Raw genomic sequence first — 21,238 nt, 5'->3', positions numbered from 1 at the left:
ACAACATTAGAAAGCTAGTAAGCTGCAATATATTGCAATTTTGTTTTTAGGTATACAGTAGATATAAAGTGTATCTAAATCCAAAGGTTTTTTTTTTTTAATTTGAGTAGGAAAGGAATAGAATCAGGATTTCATTGCTGTCTGTATCCCCACTGGGTAGATTTGTTCATTCTTTTTTTCTAGTCCCTGTTATCACCTAGACCAGTGGTCTCCAAACTGCGGCCTGGGGCCAAATGCATACCTTTTGCCTTTGTCTGGCCCTTGGGGCAATATTCTTCCCAATGACACCAACAATGGGGCAGTGATTTCTGCACGGACACCGACAATGGGGCATCGTTCCACCCACTGTTACCAAAGATGGGTCACTATTACTCCCACTGACACCAATGACGGGGCACTATTCCTACCACTGAGACCGATGGGGCACTATTCCTCCCACTGACATCAATGATATTCCTTCTACTGACACCAATGATGGGGCACTAATTCTCTCACTAACACCAACGATGTGGCATTATTACTCCAAAAGACACCATGATGGGGCTCTATTCCACTGACACCAATGATGGGGTATTAATAATTCCCCACCAAAGATGAGACATTTTCTACTCCAACTGGCCATGGTCCGGCCCCCCAAAAGTCTGAAGCACATTAAACTGGCCCTTTGTTTAAAAAGTTTGAAGACCCCTGACCTAGACTAAAAGTGAGATACAATTGAAACCGTTGTCACAATTACAAGTATAGAGGAGCAGTCTCCTATTTGTTGCCAAAGAGAGAATTTAACTTTGGAGAGATTTCCTCTTACTTCCTGTTGTGTCTGCGGAACAAGAAGCAAAGGGAAATCTTGCAAATAGTAAAAAGATGATGAAAGTAAAAAAAATCTGACATGGGTTTAACCTTGCTCTACTCAATGTTAAAAAAGTTTTAGATTTAGATACTGTATACTTTAAGGGTGATGTCAGATGGCTTGGTTTCTCAGTAGGGTTTTTTTTGTCTCTATAATATATGGTATGAAAATTGAAAGCTAAGCTGATAATTAAGGAATCCACCTATTGCAGTGCTCAGTAAGGAAATCCTTACAAAGGTCTCTTTCCACTGAGCAAGACTTCCAGAAAAACTGTAAACTGCAGGCAGTCTGCTACACAACTTAGGCCTGAAAACTAAACGTTTTAACAGTTTTTTGTCTACAGAATTCTTTGATAGGAAAAAATGATCCAGGCCCTGGTAAAACTCAACAATATATGGGAAAATGATAATACTGTTTGTGCTGTATTTTGATTAGACATTTTTTACCAGTATACTTTCAATAGGTACATCACTAAATGCAAGTAAATTTTGTGTTTTAACAAAGGTGTATAATAGGCAAGCACTGCTGCTGGTGTCTGGGCCTACAACAACTATCGGATTGGGCTTTTTCATTGTAATGTGGTGTTAGTAAAAATAATAAAACTATTGTGGCTGCAGAAAAGAGGCGAGCAAAAATAGCTCCACTTTAACCAGTTGCCAACCGCCTCCTGTATATTTACTGCGGCAGGCTGGCTCGTATAGGCCAAACGACGTAGATCTACGTCGCCTGTCTGGGAGGAGCTAGGGGGCGAGCGTCAGCGGGGAAGCCAATGCGGGTGTCAGGCGTCTCCGATTGCCGCCTGACACCCGCGATCGCTCCCTCGCTGAGAGAGAGAGAAGGAAGGTCGGCTGTTGTAAACACAGCCGACCGTCCTCCCTGAGATGATCACAGAGCTCATGTGATCCTGCTATATAGGATCACATGTCTCTGTGATCATTTCAGAAGCCCAACCCCCATACAGTTAGAATCACTCCCCTAGGGTCACATTTAACCCCTTGATCACCTATACTGTTAACCCCTTCCCTGCCAGTGTCATTAGTACAGTAACAGTGCCTATTTTTAGCAACTGGTACCCCCAAAAGTGTCAAAAATGTCAGTTAGGGGACCGATCTGTCTGCCGCAATGTCGCAGTCCCGCAAAAAATCGCAGATCGCCGCCATTACTATTATAAAAAAAAGCATTAAAAATGACATAAATCTTTTTCGTAGTTAGTTGACGCGATAACTTTTGTGCAAACCAATCAAAATATGCTTATTGTGATTTTTTTACCAAAAATATGTAGCAAAAAACTAATTGGCCTAAAATGTTAAAAAAATTTGATTTTTAATTTTTTATTTGAGAATGTCATATAGAAGAATGTGAAAAATATATATATTTTTTTTTTCAAAATTGTTGCACTTCTCTTGTTTATAGCGCAAAAAATAAAAATTGCACAGGTGATCAAACACCACCAAAAGAAAGCTCTATTTGTGGGAAAAAAAGGACATCCATGTTATTTGGGTACAGCGCCGCACGACCGCGCAACTGTCCGTTAAAATAATGCAGTGCCGAATCGCAAAATAGTGCCTGGTCATTAAGGGGGCAAAACCTTTTGGTCTTAATGTGGTTAACAGAGATAATGGTGACCTTATAGACTTTTTGTGGAGGTGCCCAAAATTATACAGGTACTGGACGTCAGTGGTCCAGACTATTAATAATGCTGATCAAGTCTGTTCCAGTAGTTCCAAAATTGTGTATAGTGGAGGGGTACATACATGCTCATGTCAGGACTGCGGTGTTCCAGGCTCGGAAGCTCATACTGCAGCCCCAACGCAAGAGATGTGGGCAACTCACATGGGAGCGACACTACGGTGTGATTGCCTGATATATCAACACAGGGGAGTCCAAACCAGGTATGGCAGGATATGGAGTGGGTGGTTGGCTGTTCTGGGTCTGCATCCAGCCGATTTAGTAATGGATAGAATATTGTCGTAATGTCTCTTACCTTCTTTATGCTCGTGATGGGTGGTGGACGGGGCTCGAAAGAATATAAATTGTGTGACTTAATGCTGTCTTCAGAACATGGTTCTATGTACTTGTATTGATGTAATGACAAAATGTTTTTCTGGGTTATTGCTCTTCGGGGATTGTATAAACTGTAAGTTGTTAGGTATTTTTTAATAAACTTCTTTTTATGGTTTAAAAAAAAAAATAGCTCCACTTAATTGGCGGTGGTGCCTTTAACCACTTTGACGGTACTGCGGCAAAGTGGCTCTCCTGGGTCCAGCAACGTACACCTACGTCGCTGGATCCCGCCCCCTCTCGGCCAGAGGGTCGCTCCAGCTGTATTCAGACACAGCGGGGGTCGGGCCAGGGGAGGAGAGGCGGTGATCACTGCCGCTCTTCCCTGATCGGCGGGGATCGAGTGAGGAAATCCGCCCGCTTGTGTAAACAAAGCAGGCGGATCTCCTCTGTGACAGGCAGGGACAGATTACATGATTCAGCATAGCTGAACCTGCGATCTGTGTCTGTGTCACACAACCCCCCCTCCCCCCACACACGTCAGTAAGCATGAGGCATACATTTAACCCCTTGATCACCAATAAAGTTAACCCCTTCCCTGCCAGTGTCATTATTACAGTAACAGTGCATAATTATGGCACTGATTACTGTAGTAATGTCACTGGTCCCCCCAAAGGTGTAAAAAATGTCAGTTAGAGGTCCAATCTGTCCCCCGCAATGTTTCAGTCCCGCAAAAAAAAATCGCAGATTGCCGCCATTACTAGTAAAAAAAAATAAACAATAAAAATGACAAATCTTTCCCGTAGTTAGTAAACGCAATAACTTTTGCGCAAACCAATCAAAATACGCTTGTGATATTTTTTTACCAAAAATATGTAGCAGAAAACAAATTGGCCTAAAATGTTAAAAAGTTTTGATTTATAAATTTTTTTTGGGGGAATGTTATATATCAGAATGTAAAAAATATTGTGTTTTTTTTCAAAATTGTCGCTCTTTTTTTAAAAAATGTAAAATCGCACAGGTGATCAAATACCACCAAAAGAAAGCTCTATTTGTGGGGTAAAAAAAGGACATAAACTTAATTTGGGTACAGCTTTGCAAGACTGTGCAATTGTCCGTTAAAGTAACGCAGTGCCGAATCGCAAAATATAGCCTGGTCAGGAATGGGGTAAAATCTTCCGGTCTTAAAGTGGTTAAAAAGACGCTCTTTGAGGACTTTTTTTGTCAAAGACATGTAGCTAAATACATTTTATCCTAAATATATGACAAAAAATTGAATATATTGGATATATTTTAACTGTCAAAGTAGAAAATGTAAATTTTTTTCACAAAATTTTCGCTCTTTTTTTATTAATATCGCAAAATAAGAAAAGCGCAGAGGTGATCAAATACCAACAAAAGAAAGCTCTGTTTGTGGGGAAAAAAAGACGTAAATTTCGTTTGGGTACGGCGTTGCATGACCACGCAATTGTCAGTTAAAGTCGCACAGTGCCAAGTTGCAAAAAGTGGCCTGGACGATAAGCAGGAAAATCCTCCGGGGCTAAAGTGGTTAAAGAATATTGTAAAGTTATTTTACTGATTGGGCAATATACTGTAACTACTTCTAGGCAGGGATTTGGCATGAGCTGTTCTAATCAAAGAAATTTAAAAAAAAAATTGTCATATGCAATTTTGTGTCCAGCTAAAGCACCATTCATAAAGATCCTTATCCATTATTAAATATTATTATCATATTGCAGAATAGCCAAAGCGCTGTTGTTTAAAGTGCATGTAAAGTTAATGGAGCGCCCCAGACAATTTAATGGAAGCTGAATGGACTGTAATATCTGCCATAGAGATGCAGAACATTTACACAGAATAACGATTAGGTTTGTAAAATAAAACCACTAATAAATTGCTGAGTAATAGGAATTGTATTCTTAACTAAGAAGTAGGAAAGCTTATGGCTTCATTGATTTCCTAAACTGAACTAGTATGCAATTTTACGTTCTGCTTTGTTTACAGAAAAAGAAGTATTATAAATAGATATTTTTGCACATTGTGATGGGAAGGAAGTTCATTTACTGCTGTTCAGTTCAGTCAATATATCCAAAGGCCTTTTACCTATGCCCTTGAATCCACTGCTTTACAAAAACCTCTATACTCATAAGCCTTTTAAACAGACATCATCACCGTTATGTCGCGTTGATAAGTAAATTGCTTATTTTTGCACCTCTGTTTTATTGCAAATGACGGCCTTTCAGCGCCTGTTGTCTGTACATGTTAGAGTTGACCCTTTCAGGAAATAAAAAACTGGAACACTCTTTAACATACTGAATATTTGGATTACATTTGAAAAGCCAGCATTTTCTTTGTTTTCAGATCCAAATACATAAAAAAAAAAAAAACTTTTGCAGGAACCTTTCCCAGCAAATCCCTCTAGTGCGGGCGCTTGATATTTTGATTTTTAGGTCAAATAAGCAGTATAAATTAAAGATTTCCCCTACAGCATGATTTACAATTTACCTCTTAACATTTCAAACTGCTGCAGGGCAGGTTAAAATGTATTATAAAGCTTATACAATTTATAGATACTTATATCATAGCAGTCCTTAAAACACAGAAGTGTTTTTTTGGCAAACTGTAAAATCAGAATGGACGGCCGCACTTTGATGCAATTCACATTTATTGGGATGGATAAAATCCATACAGCATAGCGGAGGTACAGAAACAAAAACACTGACGCGTTTCGAACTTGTGTCAGTGCTTAACTGCTCGCAGACTGCCCGCCGCATATATATATATATATATATTGCGGCAGGCTGGCTCTGCTGCGCGAATCGCCTTACCTGTACTGCGCTCCCATTAGCCAGCAGGGAAGCTGATTCATGGGGCCAGCAGCCGCGATTGCTGATGGGCACCTGCGATTTCTAACGCATTTCACACTTGTGTCAGCGCTTAACCACTTGCCGACCGCCTGCCACATATATACTGCAGCAGGCTGGCTTGGCTGCACGAATCGCCATACCTATACTGCCCCCCCATTAGCCAGTGGGGAAACTGATTCATGGGGCCGACGGCCGCGATTGCTGCCAGGCATCCGAGATTACTCCATGTGGAGAGAGAACTGCGGTCTGCTGTTTTAAGCACAGCAAGCTGTTGTTCTCTCAGGAATCAATACAGACTGCCTGTGATCCTCCTATTTAGTATCACAGGTCTCTGTGTGGATTCCACAAGCCCCCCTCACAGTTGGAAAACACCCCCTGGGTATACACTTAACTCTTTGATCGCCCCTGAGTTAACCCCTTCCCTGCCAGTGTCATTATTACAGTAACAGTGCATATTTTTAGCACTGATTACTATAGTAATATCACTGGTTCCCTCCCAAAAAATGTCAAAAATGTCAGGGGTCTGATCTTTCTGCCACAATGTCGCAGTCCCGCTAAAAATCGCTGATTGCTGCTATTACCAGTAAAATAAGTAAATAAATAAATAAAATTACATAAATATTTCCTCCAGTTTTTAGACGTGATAACCTTTGCACAGACCAATCAAAATACGCTTATTGGGATTTTTTTTTTTAACAAAAATATGTAGCAGAATACAAATTGGCCTAGAAGGATGAAAAAAATGTTTACATTTTTTTTATTGGGAATGTTATATAGCAGAAAGTGAAAAATATTGTGCTTTTTCTTCAGAATTTTCGCTCTTTTTACGTTTATAGCGCAAAAAATAAAAATCAAACAGGTGATCAAATACCACCAAAAGAAAGCTCTGTTTGTGGTTAAAAAAAGGACATCAGTTTTATTTGGGTACAGCATTGCACGACCGCGCAATTGTCCGTTAAAGTAACACAGTGCCGTATCACAAAAAATGGCCTGGTCATTAAGGGGGTAAAACCTTCCGGTCCAGAAGTGCTTAATCATAGCTTTGACACAAGTGCGAAACACGTCAGCTGTTTTTGTTCCTGTACCTCTGCTATGCTGTACACATTTTATCCATCCCAATAAATGTGGATTGCATCGGAGTGCGGCCGTCCGGACATCTTCTGTTTTTCACATGTTATGCATGTAGAGCCAGCACCCTTTTTCTGTGCTCAGACAAGGCTAATTGGAGGAGCTTTCACCTTGAGTGGTGTTTTCTCAACTTTTGCACAGTACAGTAAACCCCCCTCCATTGCGGGGGTTACGTTCCGGACCCAGCCGCGAAAAGTGAAATTCCGCGAAATAGAAAAACCCTATTAAAATGCATTGTAGGCATGTTTATTTTACTGTCACTGTACGTGTAGAAGCATTTTAAGGTCTTTAAACACACTTTTAAAACAATAGAAACTCATTTAAACACATAAAAGATACTAAGAGACATAGCAAGAGCTATGGAAAACACAAAAATATTTCATTTTTAATGATTTATATAGTAAAATAACATTACAAAAAAAAACGCGAATTACCGGGACCGCAAAAACTGAACCGCGATGGAGCGGGGGATTACTGTACTATATATGGAATTTTCGCTCCCTAAAAACTCCTCCTCTATCCATACATGTTTTTTTGAAAATGCAAAAGCAAGGGATTTAGAAGCATTGAAAAGTTATTCTAAAAAGCTGAATGCACTTTAAAGCACACAGGGTTTTCACCTCTACATCTGACTTACCATTGGGAAACATATAAGGCCTGCTAGGCTTATGCTTGGGATTGTATATATGCCACCCTTGCCACACCCAAAGATCATGCCTCTTTGTCAAGGCTGTACCTGGGGACAGATTTTGGCTGCCCCCCTCCCTATGGCAGAAATGACTGTGTATATGGACCAAATATTTCAGTACTCCCCTACTCCTTCCTCCTACAACTCTTTTGCTGAAATCAGCCACAAATGGTAATAGTAAAAGGTAATAGAAGAGATAAATAAGGTTAATCATAAGATACAAAAAAAAAAAGGTTATCAAAATTTGTATATCATTTTAGATTTGCTGCTCCATCTAACCATGCTGCCTGGACTCTAACACACTAGTGTCTAAGTAATAAATCCACCCTGGCTTATGCCATTTTGCATGGATCTAGCTGGAAATAGTTGGTAGTCAGATTTCAGGTTCTGGAATTTTTTGTAACTTTCTCTCCTTGGTTCTGGAATTTGCATGTGGTTGTACATTTATCACAAGCCATAACTTAAGTTAGTATATCTGAATTGATCTTTTTATTTGACCTGTATCTGACACCAACATTCCTGTAACATACGGCTGTCTTGCAAGTAAATTCAATTTTAGGTGGTTTCTTTCATCTGAGAAAAGTGAAATGGACAACTGTGAAGTGCATTCTCATTCTTATGTCATTTGTAATGTATGTCTATATTTTGGGCTGTTCAATCTTTGAGCTCTGTGTTAGTGGCACCACATTAGGAGAAATAGGCAATATATGTTTCTTGAACTCTACAGACTTTTTTTGAAGTCACTTTCCAGAGGTACAGCTATAATGCAGAAATACTTTGACATAATGGATTTATAGAATTCCAACACAAAGAATGTACTGAATGGTTTGTTTCTATACAGGTCCAGCTTAAAATTTCATCAATGATTACTAGCATTCTTACAAATGGGTATTTCTGTTTTACGATGATAATTCACCATGCTGCTTAGTTCCTAATACAATTTAAGCCAGCCATAGACAAACTGTTTTTCTTAGGATTCGCTGAAGATTCTTTAAATACTCAAAGTACATTCAGTGAGCACAAAGAGCATAATATCTATCTATATACAATAATGATTACTAATGATAAAAAGCGGGAGATATTGGTTAAACTCATTTTTGAACTTGCTAACAGTTATTTTTTAAAAAATGTATTGTGTATCCCCTTGCTTTTTTAGGGAGGTGAAAGGACAAACTCTGCTGTCAGGGAGACACTAAAGCATTACACTTACAAGGATAGTGTCTTATCTTTTCTCCCTGATTTTCTCTCCTTTCTCCCTCATCAGCAGCCTGTAAACTTTAGCAATGTAAAGCTTCTGTAAGCCTTCCTCTCTAGCTGAGCCAAGACATACAATCAAGGCTGGAAATAGTAATTATCAGTGATATTACATATTTTATTTCCAGAAATGTATCTATTTTTTTTTTAAGACCATAAGACCAAGGAGAGGGGGATAGTTTCCAATATGGAAATTACTGCTCTGAGCTTCAACAAGAAGAAACAAGAGCAATGCTGGAGGCAATTTGCAGCACACACTAATTTTGATAGCATAATTATTAATGTAAATGTATGTTCTTTTGTTAAAGAACAATAATTGTCAAACTATGATGAGTGAAGTTCTACTTTAAGTTTTGAAGTGTCACATAAAGCTAACCCAAAATGAATCCCTGAGCTTGTTTCCTTATCATCATTTTGATAAAGGGCATTCTTTAAACAATTTTTTTAATCATCCCTTGAATGATTCTGTCTGTAGCTATCTAAAACTTTTTCTTGTATATTTTAAAGGTATGCATCAGTACTAAAGCTGGCCATACACTAGTAGTATTTTGATAATTTTCATCACAGCTCTGAAAAATCAGTCATCAGAGCATTCACTCTTGCCATAGAAAACCTTTAAAATTAAGTTCAATCTTGCTATTTAAATGGATACTCAGCAGGGGCTGACTGGCAACTTTCCGCCCAGGGGGCAAGTACAGTCCAGAGGCCCATGGTGCAGCAACTTGGCCCCCTCCCACTCTCCCTCTTCCCAGGCCTCCTCTTGACCCCCATTCCATGCTGAAGCTCCGTTCCAGGTACTCTCTACCAACCGACCGGTTCCGGGTTCCCAATCTGGCCAGCAGGGGGCGGTTGGGGGGAGCTGGGACAGCTCGGTTGGAGCCGGCCTGGGGAGAGTCTCCATTGGGGCATGGAACTGGTTTCTGCTCAGACACAGTTTTCACCACCCATGCCGTGGGGGGGGGGGGGGGGCTGTGCTCTGTCCTTGTCTTCATCCCACACTCAGTAGGTCAGCAGTGGGGGACTTTTTATTTCGCTTCTCTTCAGGAATCATTTAGGCATGTCTGTGGTAGAAACAGTGCAGCCTTTTTACAGGGCATCAGAGTGGCCCAGGGGGCAATTGCCCCCCTGCCCAGTCCTCCCCTGATACTCAGACATATTAAATGGTTTTCTTTTGTGCCCAGAGCGTATGTCTTACAATATGTATGATTTTTCCCAAACAAAAATCACAAAATTTAGTTTGTTTGGATAAGAAACTAGACACATTTTCTATCCTGCTCCTTAGAATTTTCTCATCACTATGGTCAAAAGTGATTTTGGATTAGACCCCACTAACCATTAGGAAATTGAGGGGCCAATGGACGGGGCCATGTATTGAAAAATCATGGATGAGAATCTTCTTCCCTTAGCAAACAACACTGAAGATGGGTCCTGGATGGGTCATCCAGCATGACAATGACCCAAAACATACATCCAAGTCAACAAAGGGCAGTGGCTCAAAATGAACCACATTAAGGTCATGGAGTGGCCTAGTCAGTCTCCAGACCTTAATCCCATAGTTAATTTATGGAGGGAGCTAAAACTTTGAACTGCTAAAAGCTAGCCAAGAAACCTTAAGAGAAGATCTGTAAAGAAGAGTGGACCAAAATCTCTCCTGAGATGTGTGCAAACATGGTCACTAACTACAAGAAATATCTTACCTCTGTGCTTGCCAGCAAGGGTTTATCCACCAAGTACTATCTCATGTTTTGCTTGGGGATCAAATACTTATTTTACTCAGTGCACTGCAACTTAATTTATAGGATTTGTTTATGTGTTTTTTCTGGATTTTTGGTTGATATTTTGTCTCTATCATTTAAAAAACACCTATGATAAAAATTGTAGACCCTTAATTTCTTTGTAAGTTGGCAAACTTACAAAATCTGCAGGGGATCAATTAACCAGTTCTGGACCGGACGATTTTCCCCCTTAATGACCAGGCCCTATTTTGTGATTTGGCACTGCGTTACTTTAACAGACAATTGCACAGTTGTGCGACTCTGTACCCAAATAAAATTGACGTCCTTTTTTTCCCTACAAATAGAGCTTACTTTTGGTGGTATTTGATCACCTGAGCGATTTTTTTTGTGCTATAAACAAAAAAATAGCGAAGATTTAAAAAAAAAACAATGTTTTTCACATTCGTATAGGACATTCCCAAAAAAAAAAAAAATTTAAAATCAACATTTTTTAACATTTTAGGCCAATTTGTTTTCTGCTACATATTTTTTGTAAAAAAAAATCGCAATAAGCATATTTTGATTGGTTTGCGCAAAAGTTATTGCGTCTATTAACTAAAGATTTATGTCATTTTTATTGTTTTTTTTGTATTTTTTTTTTTACTAGTAATGGCGGCAATTTGCATTTTTTTGCAGGACTGCAACATTGCGGCGGACAGATCGGACCCCTAACTGACATTTTTGACACTTTTGGGGGTACTAGTTACATCACTACAGTAATCAGTGCTAAAAATATGCACTTTTACTGTAATAATGACACTGGAAGGGAAGGGGTTAACACTGTTGGTGATCAAGGGGTTAAATGTAAGCCTAGGGGAGTGATTCTAACTGTGGGGGGGGGGGGGTGGATTGGGCTTGTGAAATGATTACAGAGACATGCAATCCTACATAGCAGGATCATTGCAGGGAGAAGGACGGACGGCTGTGTTTACATCAGCCGACCGCCCTTCTCTCTCAGCGGGGAGAGATCGAGAGTGTCAGGTGGCAATCGGAGACGCCTGACACATACGCCGGCTTCCCCGCTGATGATTGGGGGCGGGATCGCTCGCCCCCTAGCTCCTCCCAGGCAAATGACGTACCCATACGTGGTTTTGCCTGGGAGAGCCACTCTGCCGACGTATATCTACAGTATATGGTCGGCAAGTGGTTAATTATATACCCCACTGTAAGCACAATCTCCCCAAAGGAGATACAGGCTGCAATAACAAAATAACAGAATTTCTGACCCTTCCCACTCTAAAGAAAATGAGCTTTATTGCTGACTGATTCCATATTGGAGACATTTTTCTTAACTTCCACACAGTAATTTACAAGGGATCTTACCAATGGGGAGGCAGGGGACAATAAACATTTGTCAAAGGGTCCAATTTTCCCCAACTCAATCAAAAAAACAAAACAAAAAGTTGTTGCTGAAGTTGCACTTAATTGTACTGTTCTCTCTCCTGAACTATTTTACTTCAACCTCTGGGAACTCTCCCAACACCCTAGGAACTTGTGAAATACTGAGGAATCGGACGCAGTCTGTCACATTCCCCCCCATTCGGTATTTGTTAAACCTGATAAATATTAGATGTTGACAACTTTGGACTTGCTTTTGACAGCTACTCTGGCAACAGCACATAGTGGGTCTCATCTAAAGAATATGCCCATATGCTGTCAAATCGATTTGTATGTGCACCAGGCCAAGCAACCTAATCATATTCTCACAGTGTTTACTACATGGAGATTGGCACAGCAAGTACACCATACATATGGCAAATTTGCAAACAAGTGTTATTTTCTAAGCTGCCTATGAAGTATGCTAGGTACATGCTAGCATTATGTAGATAACCATGGGATTTTCTCTAATCTCTAGGGAAAATCTGTTAATTGTTATGCATATGCATTTACTGCATGAAGTGTGCATTGATATTACCATAGATGATTGTAAAAAACACTGAAAAAGCACATGTCCGCCGGTCACTCGCGATCTCCCGCTGGAGAGGGAGAAAGGCAGACGGCTAATGTAAACACAGCCGTCTGTCATTCTCCCTGATGTAACTTCAGAGACTACATGATCCTGCTATGTAGGATCGTATGTCTCTGTGGTTACATCACAAGCCACCCCCCCCCCACAGTTAGAATCACGCCCCTAGGGATACATTTAACCCACTGATCACCAATAAAGTTAACCCCTTCCCTGCCAGTGTCATTTGTACAGTAACAATGCATATTTATAGCACTGATTACTGTAGTAATGTCACTGGTACCCCCAAAAGTGTCAAAAATGTCAGTCAAGGGTCCGATCTGTCCGCCGCAATTTCAAAGTCCCACAAAAAAAATCGCAGATCGCCGCCATCACTAGTTAAAAAAAAAAAAACAATAAAAATGACATAAATCTTTTCCCTTAGTTATTAAATGCAATAACTTTTGCGCAAACCAATCAAAATACGCTTATTGCGATTTTTTTTTTTTACCAAAAATATGTAGCAGAAAACAAATTGGCCTAAAATTCTGATTTTCACTTTTTTTTTGGGGAATTTCATATAAAAAAAATGTGAAAAATATTATTTTTTCAAAATTGTCACTCTTTTTTTGTTTATAGTTCAAAAAGTAAAAATCGCACAGGTGATCAAATACCACCAAAAGAAAGCTCTGTTTGTGGGAAAAAAAGGACGTCAATTTCATTTGGGTACAGCGTGGCACGACCGTGCAATTGTCCATTAAAATCACGCAGTGCCGAATCGCGAAATAGGCCCTGGTCTTTGAGCAGCCAAATCCTCCGGGGCTTAAGTGGTTAAAAATGCATTTTGCGGCACTTTTTGCTCTTAGAGCACAGCATACAGGTTTTGGAACAAATCAGTTATATCTTAGTGAGCAATAATAGTGCTTCTCAAGTAATTTCCAAGTTTTTTTTTTCAAGTATAATCCTAACACATTTAATACAGATATAAATCTGCTAACGTACCTGTATACTTTGGAAGTTTGTGGTGGGAAAGCCACACAAAGAACACAAAAATCTATTCACATGAAGATCTGCTTATTATTCTGATTTTAAAAAAAATTACCCATAATGCCTTGTATGTATGTGACCTTTTAGGCCTCTTGCACATGATACTCCTGTTTAAGCATGTACATTTTCAGACTTTTTTTGGTATGCATTTGTGCGTTTTAGTGCATTTTCGTGTATATGCGTTTGCGCTATTTTGCGTACATTTTCACGCAAATGCACGAACAATTATTCTCACGTTCTTGTTCTGCACAATATGTGGATGGCCATTTGTGGGCATTGGCATGTTTTTGTGCGCATGAGTTGTAAATTTACTGACCAAAAAAGCTGAATTTTTTTTTAATGAAGAATGCACGGCGCCTGTGCATAAGCCCATTACAATAATGAGCTGTATTTTAGCTCAGTAAAAAAAAAAAAGCTGTACTGAGCTTTTTCAAGCTGCAGTGTGCAAGATGCCATAAGAGGCCTCCATTTCTCACATCCATACATAACAGTCCGCTATATAAATGTGTCCATAATCAGAGCCAGTGTGACCGTGAGGTATTGTAATGCACTGCCCCAATTAAATGATGTGCCTCCACCTCCTACATATCCTGCGAGTAGTCTATCTTATTATTTTTTCCATGGTATAGAGTTTTCTTTAGAGTTCCAATACCCACTCCCTCCATTCCAATCCCCAATCTATGTCTGGAGCTAGCTGTGTATAATTATAACTAATATATATAATAACATATACAGTAAAATAATTAAAAAAAAACTATATATATATATATATATATATATATATATATATATATATATACAATATATATATATATATATATATATATATATATATATATATATATACACAGTATGTACAGCTGAGTACTATTTCTTGGTCAACACGTTTAAATGCTCTAACTGATTAACTAGAATTTAAATACTAGTCACATTCAACTTAGGGTTGTAAAACACATTTAAGTTAGGTGCCTATAAACAATTTAAATTTTTTATTGCTATATTGATATTGCTATATTGACATACAGTATATTGTTATATATGATACATTGGAAATGTGGCCTACTATTTCAGTGACAGTCAATCTACCTGGGCCTGTTGCCCTGTCCCGTCTATTCACTATACTGATGGAATCAGTTTTGCATAAACTGCAATTAGTTCTTCTGACCCTCTTTACTTTAATGCAACAAATAAGATATTGGATATGTTTATTATTATTAATGACAAATATACCTCCCTTAATTCTGAGATGAGAAAGATGGACATCTTATAGCAAAACTTTTGTAGGCAGAGGACACACACCTATGAAACTCTTAGATATCCCTAAAATAAAATAATCCATGGTTAAAACCCAGTTGTATAAACCACCAATGTACAGTATTTATAACACTGCTTTTTCCTTTATAATAAGAGTTTCACAAATGCACAGTTTAGTAAAATGTGATGAATTAGAGCTTTGATGGAAGTTTTAATGCAATACGACATAGTTAAATATAACATTTATTCATATTTGATAAAGTAAGGGAAAAAGGTATTTGATCACCTGCTGATTTTGTACATTTGCCCACTGACAAACAAATGATCAGTCTATCATTTTAATGGTAGGTATATTTTAACAGTGAGAGACACTATAACAACAACAAAATCCAGAAAAACGCATTTCAAAAAAGTTATTCATTGATTTGCATTTTAATGAGTGAAAAAAGTATTTGACCCCTTTGCAAAACATGACTTAGTGCTTGGTGACAAAACTCTTGTTGGCAATCACAGAGGTCAGATGTTTCTTGTAGTTGGCCACTAGGTTTGCACACATCTCAGGAGGGATTTTGTCCCACTCCTCTTTGCAGATTTTCTCCAAGTCATTAGGATTTTGAGGCTGACGTTTGGTAACTCGCACCTTCCGCTCCCTCCACATATTTTCTATGGGATTAAGGTCTGGAGGCTGGCTAGGCCACTCCAGGACCTTAATGTGCTTCTTCTTGAGCCACTCCTTTGTTGCCTTGCCTTGTGTTTTGGGTCATTGTCATGCTCGAATACCCATCCAGGACCCATTTTCAAAGTCCTGGCTGAGGGAAAGAAGTTCTCACCCAAGATTTGGGGGTACATGGCCCCATCCATCGTCCCCTTTGATGCGGTGAAACTCTCCTGTCCCCTTAGCAGAAAAACACCCCCAAAGCGTAATGTTTCCACCCCCATGTTTGACAAGGGGGATGGTGTTCTTGGAGTCATGGGCAGCATTCCTCCTCCTCTAAACACGGCGAGTTGATGCCAAAGAGCTCTATTTTGGTCTCAACTGACCACAACACTTTCATCCAGTTCTCCTCTGAATCATTCAAATGTTCATTAGTTAACTTCAGATGGGCCTGTATATGTGCTGCGCTGCAGGATTTCAGTCCTTCCTGGCAAAGTTTGTTTCCAATTGTTTTCTTGGTGACTATGGTCCCAGCTGCCTTGAGATCATTGACAAGATACTCTTGTGTAGTTCTGGGCTCCTTCCTCACCATTCTTATGATTATTGAAACTCCACGAGGTGAGACCTTGCATGGAGCCCCAGACCGAGGAAGATTGACAGTTTTTTTGAGTTTCTTCCATTTGCGAATAATCGCACCAACTGTTGTCATCCTCTCACCAAGCTGCTTGGGGATGGTCTTGTAGCCCATTCCAGCCTTGCGTAGGTCCACACTCTTGTCCCTGGCACCCTTGGATAGCTCTTTGGTCTTGGCCATGGTGGAGAGATTGGAATCTGATTGATTGATTGCTTCTGTGGACAGGTGTCTTTTATACAGGTAACAAGCTGAGATTAGAGCACTCCCTTTAGGAGAGTGCTCCTAATCTCAGATCGTTACCTGTATAGAAGACACCTGGGAGCCAGAAATCTTTCTGGTTGATAGGGGATGAAATACCTATTTCACTCATTAACCACTTAAGCCCCGGAGGATTTGGCTGCTAAACGACCAGAGGGTATTTTGCGATTCGGCACTGCGTGACTTTAACGGACAATTGCGCGGTCGTGCGACGCTGTACCTAAACGGATTTGGCGTCCTTTTTTTCCCACAAACAGAGCTTTCTTTTGGCGGTATTTGATCACCTGTGCGATTTTTTGATCACGCGCTATAAACAAAAAAAGAGCGTAAATTTTGCAAAAATAGCAATATTTTTCCCTTTTTTTTATATGAAATTCCCCCAAAAAAAAATGTAAAAATCAAAATTTTTTAATATTTTCGGCCAATTTGTTTTATGCTACCTATGTTTGGTAAAAAAAATCGCAAAAAGCGTATTTTGATTGGTTTGCGCAAAAGTTATTGCGTTTACTAACAAAGGGAAAGATTTTTGTCATTTTTGTTGTTTTTTTTTTTAACGCGTAATGGCGGCGATCTGCGATTTTTTTTGCGGTACTGCGACATTGCGGCGGAAAGATCGGACCCTTGACTGACATTTTTGACACTTTTGGGGTTACCAGTGACATTTCTACAGTAATCAGTGCTATATATATGCACTGTTACTGTAAAAATACACTGGTAGTGAAGGGGTTAACTTTATTTGAGAGGGAGGGGCTGTGTGTGTCCCTAGGGGCGTGATTCTAACTGTGATTGGCTGTGGCTTCAACTGTATGCAGAGTGATCAATGGATCTACATAGTAGATCCATGTGATCAGCTCTCATACAGAGAGGAGAATGACAGGCAGCTTGTTTACACAAGCTGCCTGACTTTCTCCCTCTCCCCCGCCGATCGCAGAGTGGCCGGCGGCGATCGGGTCCGCCGGTCACACGCGCGGGGGGGTCCGTGACCACGCGGGAGCGGGAGCGCGCCTCCGGCGGCGCGCGCTCGCTCCCTAAACCCTCACAGGCGAGCGACGTAGACCTACGTCACTTTGCCTGTGAGGGGCTGACCGCCGCCGTAGATAGTCGTGCGGCGGTCGGCAAGTGGTTAAAATGCAAATCAATTTTTTAACTTTTTTGAAATGCGTTTATCTGGATTGTTTTGTTGTTATTATTTTGTGGTTAAAATAAACCTACCATTAAAATTATAGACTGATCATTTCTTTGTCAGTGGGAAAAGGTACAAAATCAGCAGGGGATCAATTTATTTTTTCCCCTCACTGTATTCATACTTCAGACTAAAAAGAAGAACCTTTATATATGAAAGCGGAGTACAGAGGTCTTATTTATAAATAGGGACTGTCTCTAAGGCCCCGTTCACACTGGGGCGATCCGACTTCCAGGGGCGACCTCCGAGGTCGCGGTGCGAGCAGCGCGCCGCGACCTCGGAGCGGCCGGCACGGACTTCATAACATTGAAGTCTATGACGGTCGCTCCGGGTTGCCCCAAAGAAGCTCCGGACCCTTTTTCTCTTTCTTGTGTCGCTCCTATTAGAACGGGTCCGCAGCTTCCCTATGGAAGGCGACCTACGGCGACCTGTGAGGCGACCAGGTCGCCTCACAGGTCGCCCCAGTGTGAACGGGGACTTAAATTAAAGGATACTTGAAAGGTATCAAAATATGTTTATTGGCAAACTGATAAATAAAAATCACTTGTATTTTTCTTTTTTTTTTTTTAGGATACTGGTTGGCGCTCCAAAAGCAGAATCTATATTTAGCTCATCCATAAAGACTCCAGGAACGATCTTTAAATGCAGAGTTCACAGCAATCCAAACAAGAAATGTACAGAGCTTGATATGGGAAGAGGTAAGTAATAAATGAATATTAAAAACGACATGTTCCAGTTTTTTTTTTTCAAATGTCTGTGCTTCTTTGCACCCTACTGATACCTTCCTATCCCAAGCTGCCTAATTACTTAAGTCCCCCTCCATTTTTAAAGTGACATACTAGAGCAAATCTCAAGTCCATTTGTTGAATATGAACCTTTAGCCCTAAAATTAAGAAGTGATTAAAGTGGTACTTAATGTGTCCTTGAAAGCCAGGGGAGAAGGTGAGATCTTTAGTGGTGGAAACAAAGGTGAGTGACTGTGTAAAGGCAGGTGGTGGAAAATCAGTAAAGTGACAGTAAAATATATTCATACATGGCAGGGACATATGCATTACAGATGTAGGCTCTACTTCCTACTTTGCAGCATCATACAATGGATGTGGTTCACTGTTTTTTGGGGCATTCCTTATGGGCTGATACCATATATCCACTCTTATTATTGATTACTAAAGACAAAACATTTTCTTGTAGTTTTTAATGGGTGGAGGCGGAGGGGGGGGGGGGGGGGTAGAACATCTGGTATGTTTTTATTGCTGTTTGTGCCCCTGTTAAGTGAAAGTGAATGAAAATCCAAAATTTTGGGTTGTCCACAGAATAGTACTAGAGGGGAAATCTTACAATGGGGGCAGCTAGTTCCGATAACAGGGGTGTCCTCACTTTGACAAATTTCCTCTCACTTCCTGTTTTGACTATGAGACATGAACCGAAGGAAAACCTCCCCAATAGGACACAGAAGGCAAAAATAAAACTGACAGGGGTTTTAACCCTACCTTATTCTATTCAAAATTTTAAAAAGAGTGAAGGAGTCATTGCGTTGGGCTTACTATGGTTCATGCTAGTGAATAATCTTTGAATACTTTCACTTAACCCCTGAAATAATAACACAAAATGTACTCTCATTGAAAATACACAGCATTTTACCTCCAAAACATCTCCATATTAAAGATGAACTCCGTCCTGGTGTAAAGTGTAACTATGCAGCTCGCCCCTTCCTTCCCCTGCACTGCATGCGATAAATGCATGTTTCATTGAGGATGATAAATACGTTCAAATATCTTATTCCTCAACCCCTGGCAGCTCGTTGCCACTCTATAATGCTCCCGTGAAGTGGGCAAGCCCTTGCACTCTTTTGCTTACAATGCACGACCACTTGTTCTACATTGGAAGTGATGACGTCAGAAAGGCTGTGACATAAGGTGCAGCTAAAGAGAAGCCTCCATGAGCAAAACAAGCAAGTGTTGGTGAGGAATAGGGCAAGTACTTTTCCAAACCCGATTGGCCAAATGAGCTTTTAACCCATGCAGTGGATGGGGCCCCACTGAATAGTTAAAATGAAAGCTGTTCAGAATTTGGCTTTAAAACAAATCCTTCCCTTTGTACACACGTGTCACATTCATCTGTCAGCCATATCATGGAGAACATTACAGTGGGTCCTCAGCTATGCTATCAATGATTGTCAGATGTCTCATGCCTATGATGTTCTGAGAGATGTTTGGTAATGTGTCACCAGTCTAACAGTCTGCAAACTGAGGACTTCAATCTTCACCCATCAAAGTGTATCTGCGTTATATTTATTCAAACCCCTGATGGTTTGGAACTACAGTTCATGCCCCTGCACCTTCCCTACTGAGTTCCACAGGAAGCAATACATGTAAAGAAATATTTTCACAGCACAGAATGAGTGGCCATGGTCCTAATCAGAGACCCTACAAAAAAAACTCTTGTTCATTGTGTCATAGTGGAATCATGGGAAATATATAAAACTCAGATTAGGTAAACTAACTGGAATTTCGGAGTGCTTAATTGCAAATGTCCTGGATTATATTTACAGGAGCTGGAACATTTTATTTGTACCTGGATTTTATCTTTAGTAGTACTAATCTAACAGAAATTTCAACTTGTTAGCTTCACATTATGCTGGTCTGTAGGTTGTATAACACAGCAATAAATCAGAAATGACAACTGTAATGCCTAACGGTTCTATGTTGCTGATATGTCCATCATCACTCATTGAAGACTGCGTTCTTTTAAATAAGGCAAATTTAGTATTTTAAAAATATTAAAAGTTACATGTGTCAAGAGTCTTGTTTCCCAAATGTATTACCTACCCTGAACCCAACAGTACATTCCAGCATACTGTATTTCACCAACATAAAAAGTGATAAAACGTTAAACTCTTTAAACAAGAACACATTTTTTATGGTTTTAGTCCATTATCTAGATGCTTTGCAGGATAACAACTAAGTCTTTTGAACTAAATGAAAATCTTGTAAATATACAGATCTGTGCTCATGATGTGTCATACCTATAGATCACTGTATTCAAACGTGGAAGGCTTTTGAACCTATTTCTAAATGTATATCATGGGCACTAAGGTCAGCTTTGAAAATGCTAGTATTTAGTCCATCTGTACCATGCTGTACCATCCAAGTGTTCATTTATTTCTGTCACCCCCTCCTCCTTGCAGAAAACAGTCGGGGGACTCCATGTGGAAAGACATGTAAAGAGGACAGGGAGGATGAGTGGATGGGGGTTAGTCTGGCAAGGCAGCCCAAACCTGATGGCAGTGTTTTGGTAAGATCATACTTACTTTCCATTAGTTTAATGTGTTTATACTGCATGTCATCATTAAAGGAAACATGTCATTAGCAAGTGTCTCATGCTTATCCCATCTGGTATTTGCCTACCTTAACAATGTACTGGTTCTTGATCTGTAAAGACCTGTATTATGTGGAGATAAATTATTTTCCATAAGCATATAGCAAATAAATTAAATACTCTGTTAAATACTAGTTTTCTAGTGATCTAGTAGGTATTAGGCTTTACATGGAATTCTACAAAGAGCCACTAAATCATTTACCATTCAGATTTCATAACATGCTTTTCTTGGAAGACCCCTACCCCCAAAATTCCATCTCTACAGACCTCTGTACAATGTATAATACCTTTTTTTGTGGGAGATACTTGTTTTGTCATGCTACT

The 21,238-nt window shown here is 39.8% G+C and overlaps 1 protein-coding gene across 1 annotated transcript in view; it reads left to right on the top strand.

Moving 5' to 3' along the window:
• ITGA9 (integrin subunit alpha 9) overlaps positions 1 to 21,238 on the top strand; it is a 578,355-nt gene that overhangs the window by 79,589 nt on the left and 477,528 nt on the right. The window contains exons 2-3 of the mRNA XM_082257332.1: positions 18,107 to 18,234; positions 20,724 to 20,830. Coding sequence (XP_082113458.1) covers positions 18,107 to 18,234; positions 20,724 to 20,830 — 235 coding nt within the window. The remainder of the gene's footprint in view (positions 1 to 18,106; positions 18,235 to 20,723; positions 20,831 to 21,238) is intronic.

The sequence above is a fragment of the Pelophylax lessonae genome (genome assembly GCF_965119305.1).
Source record: "Pelophylax lessonae genome assembly, chromosome: 5".
In the NCBI taxonomy this organism is placed as follows: Eukaryota; Metazoa; Chordata; class Amphibia; order Anura; family Ranidae; genus Pelophylax; species Pelophylax lessonae.
Note: the sequence above shows the minus strand (reverse complement) of the source record. Positions and strands in the feature narration are given on the sequence as shown.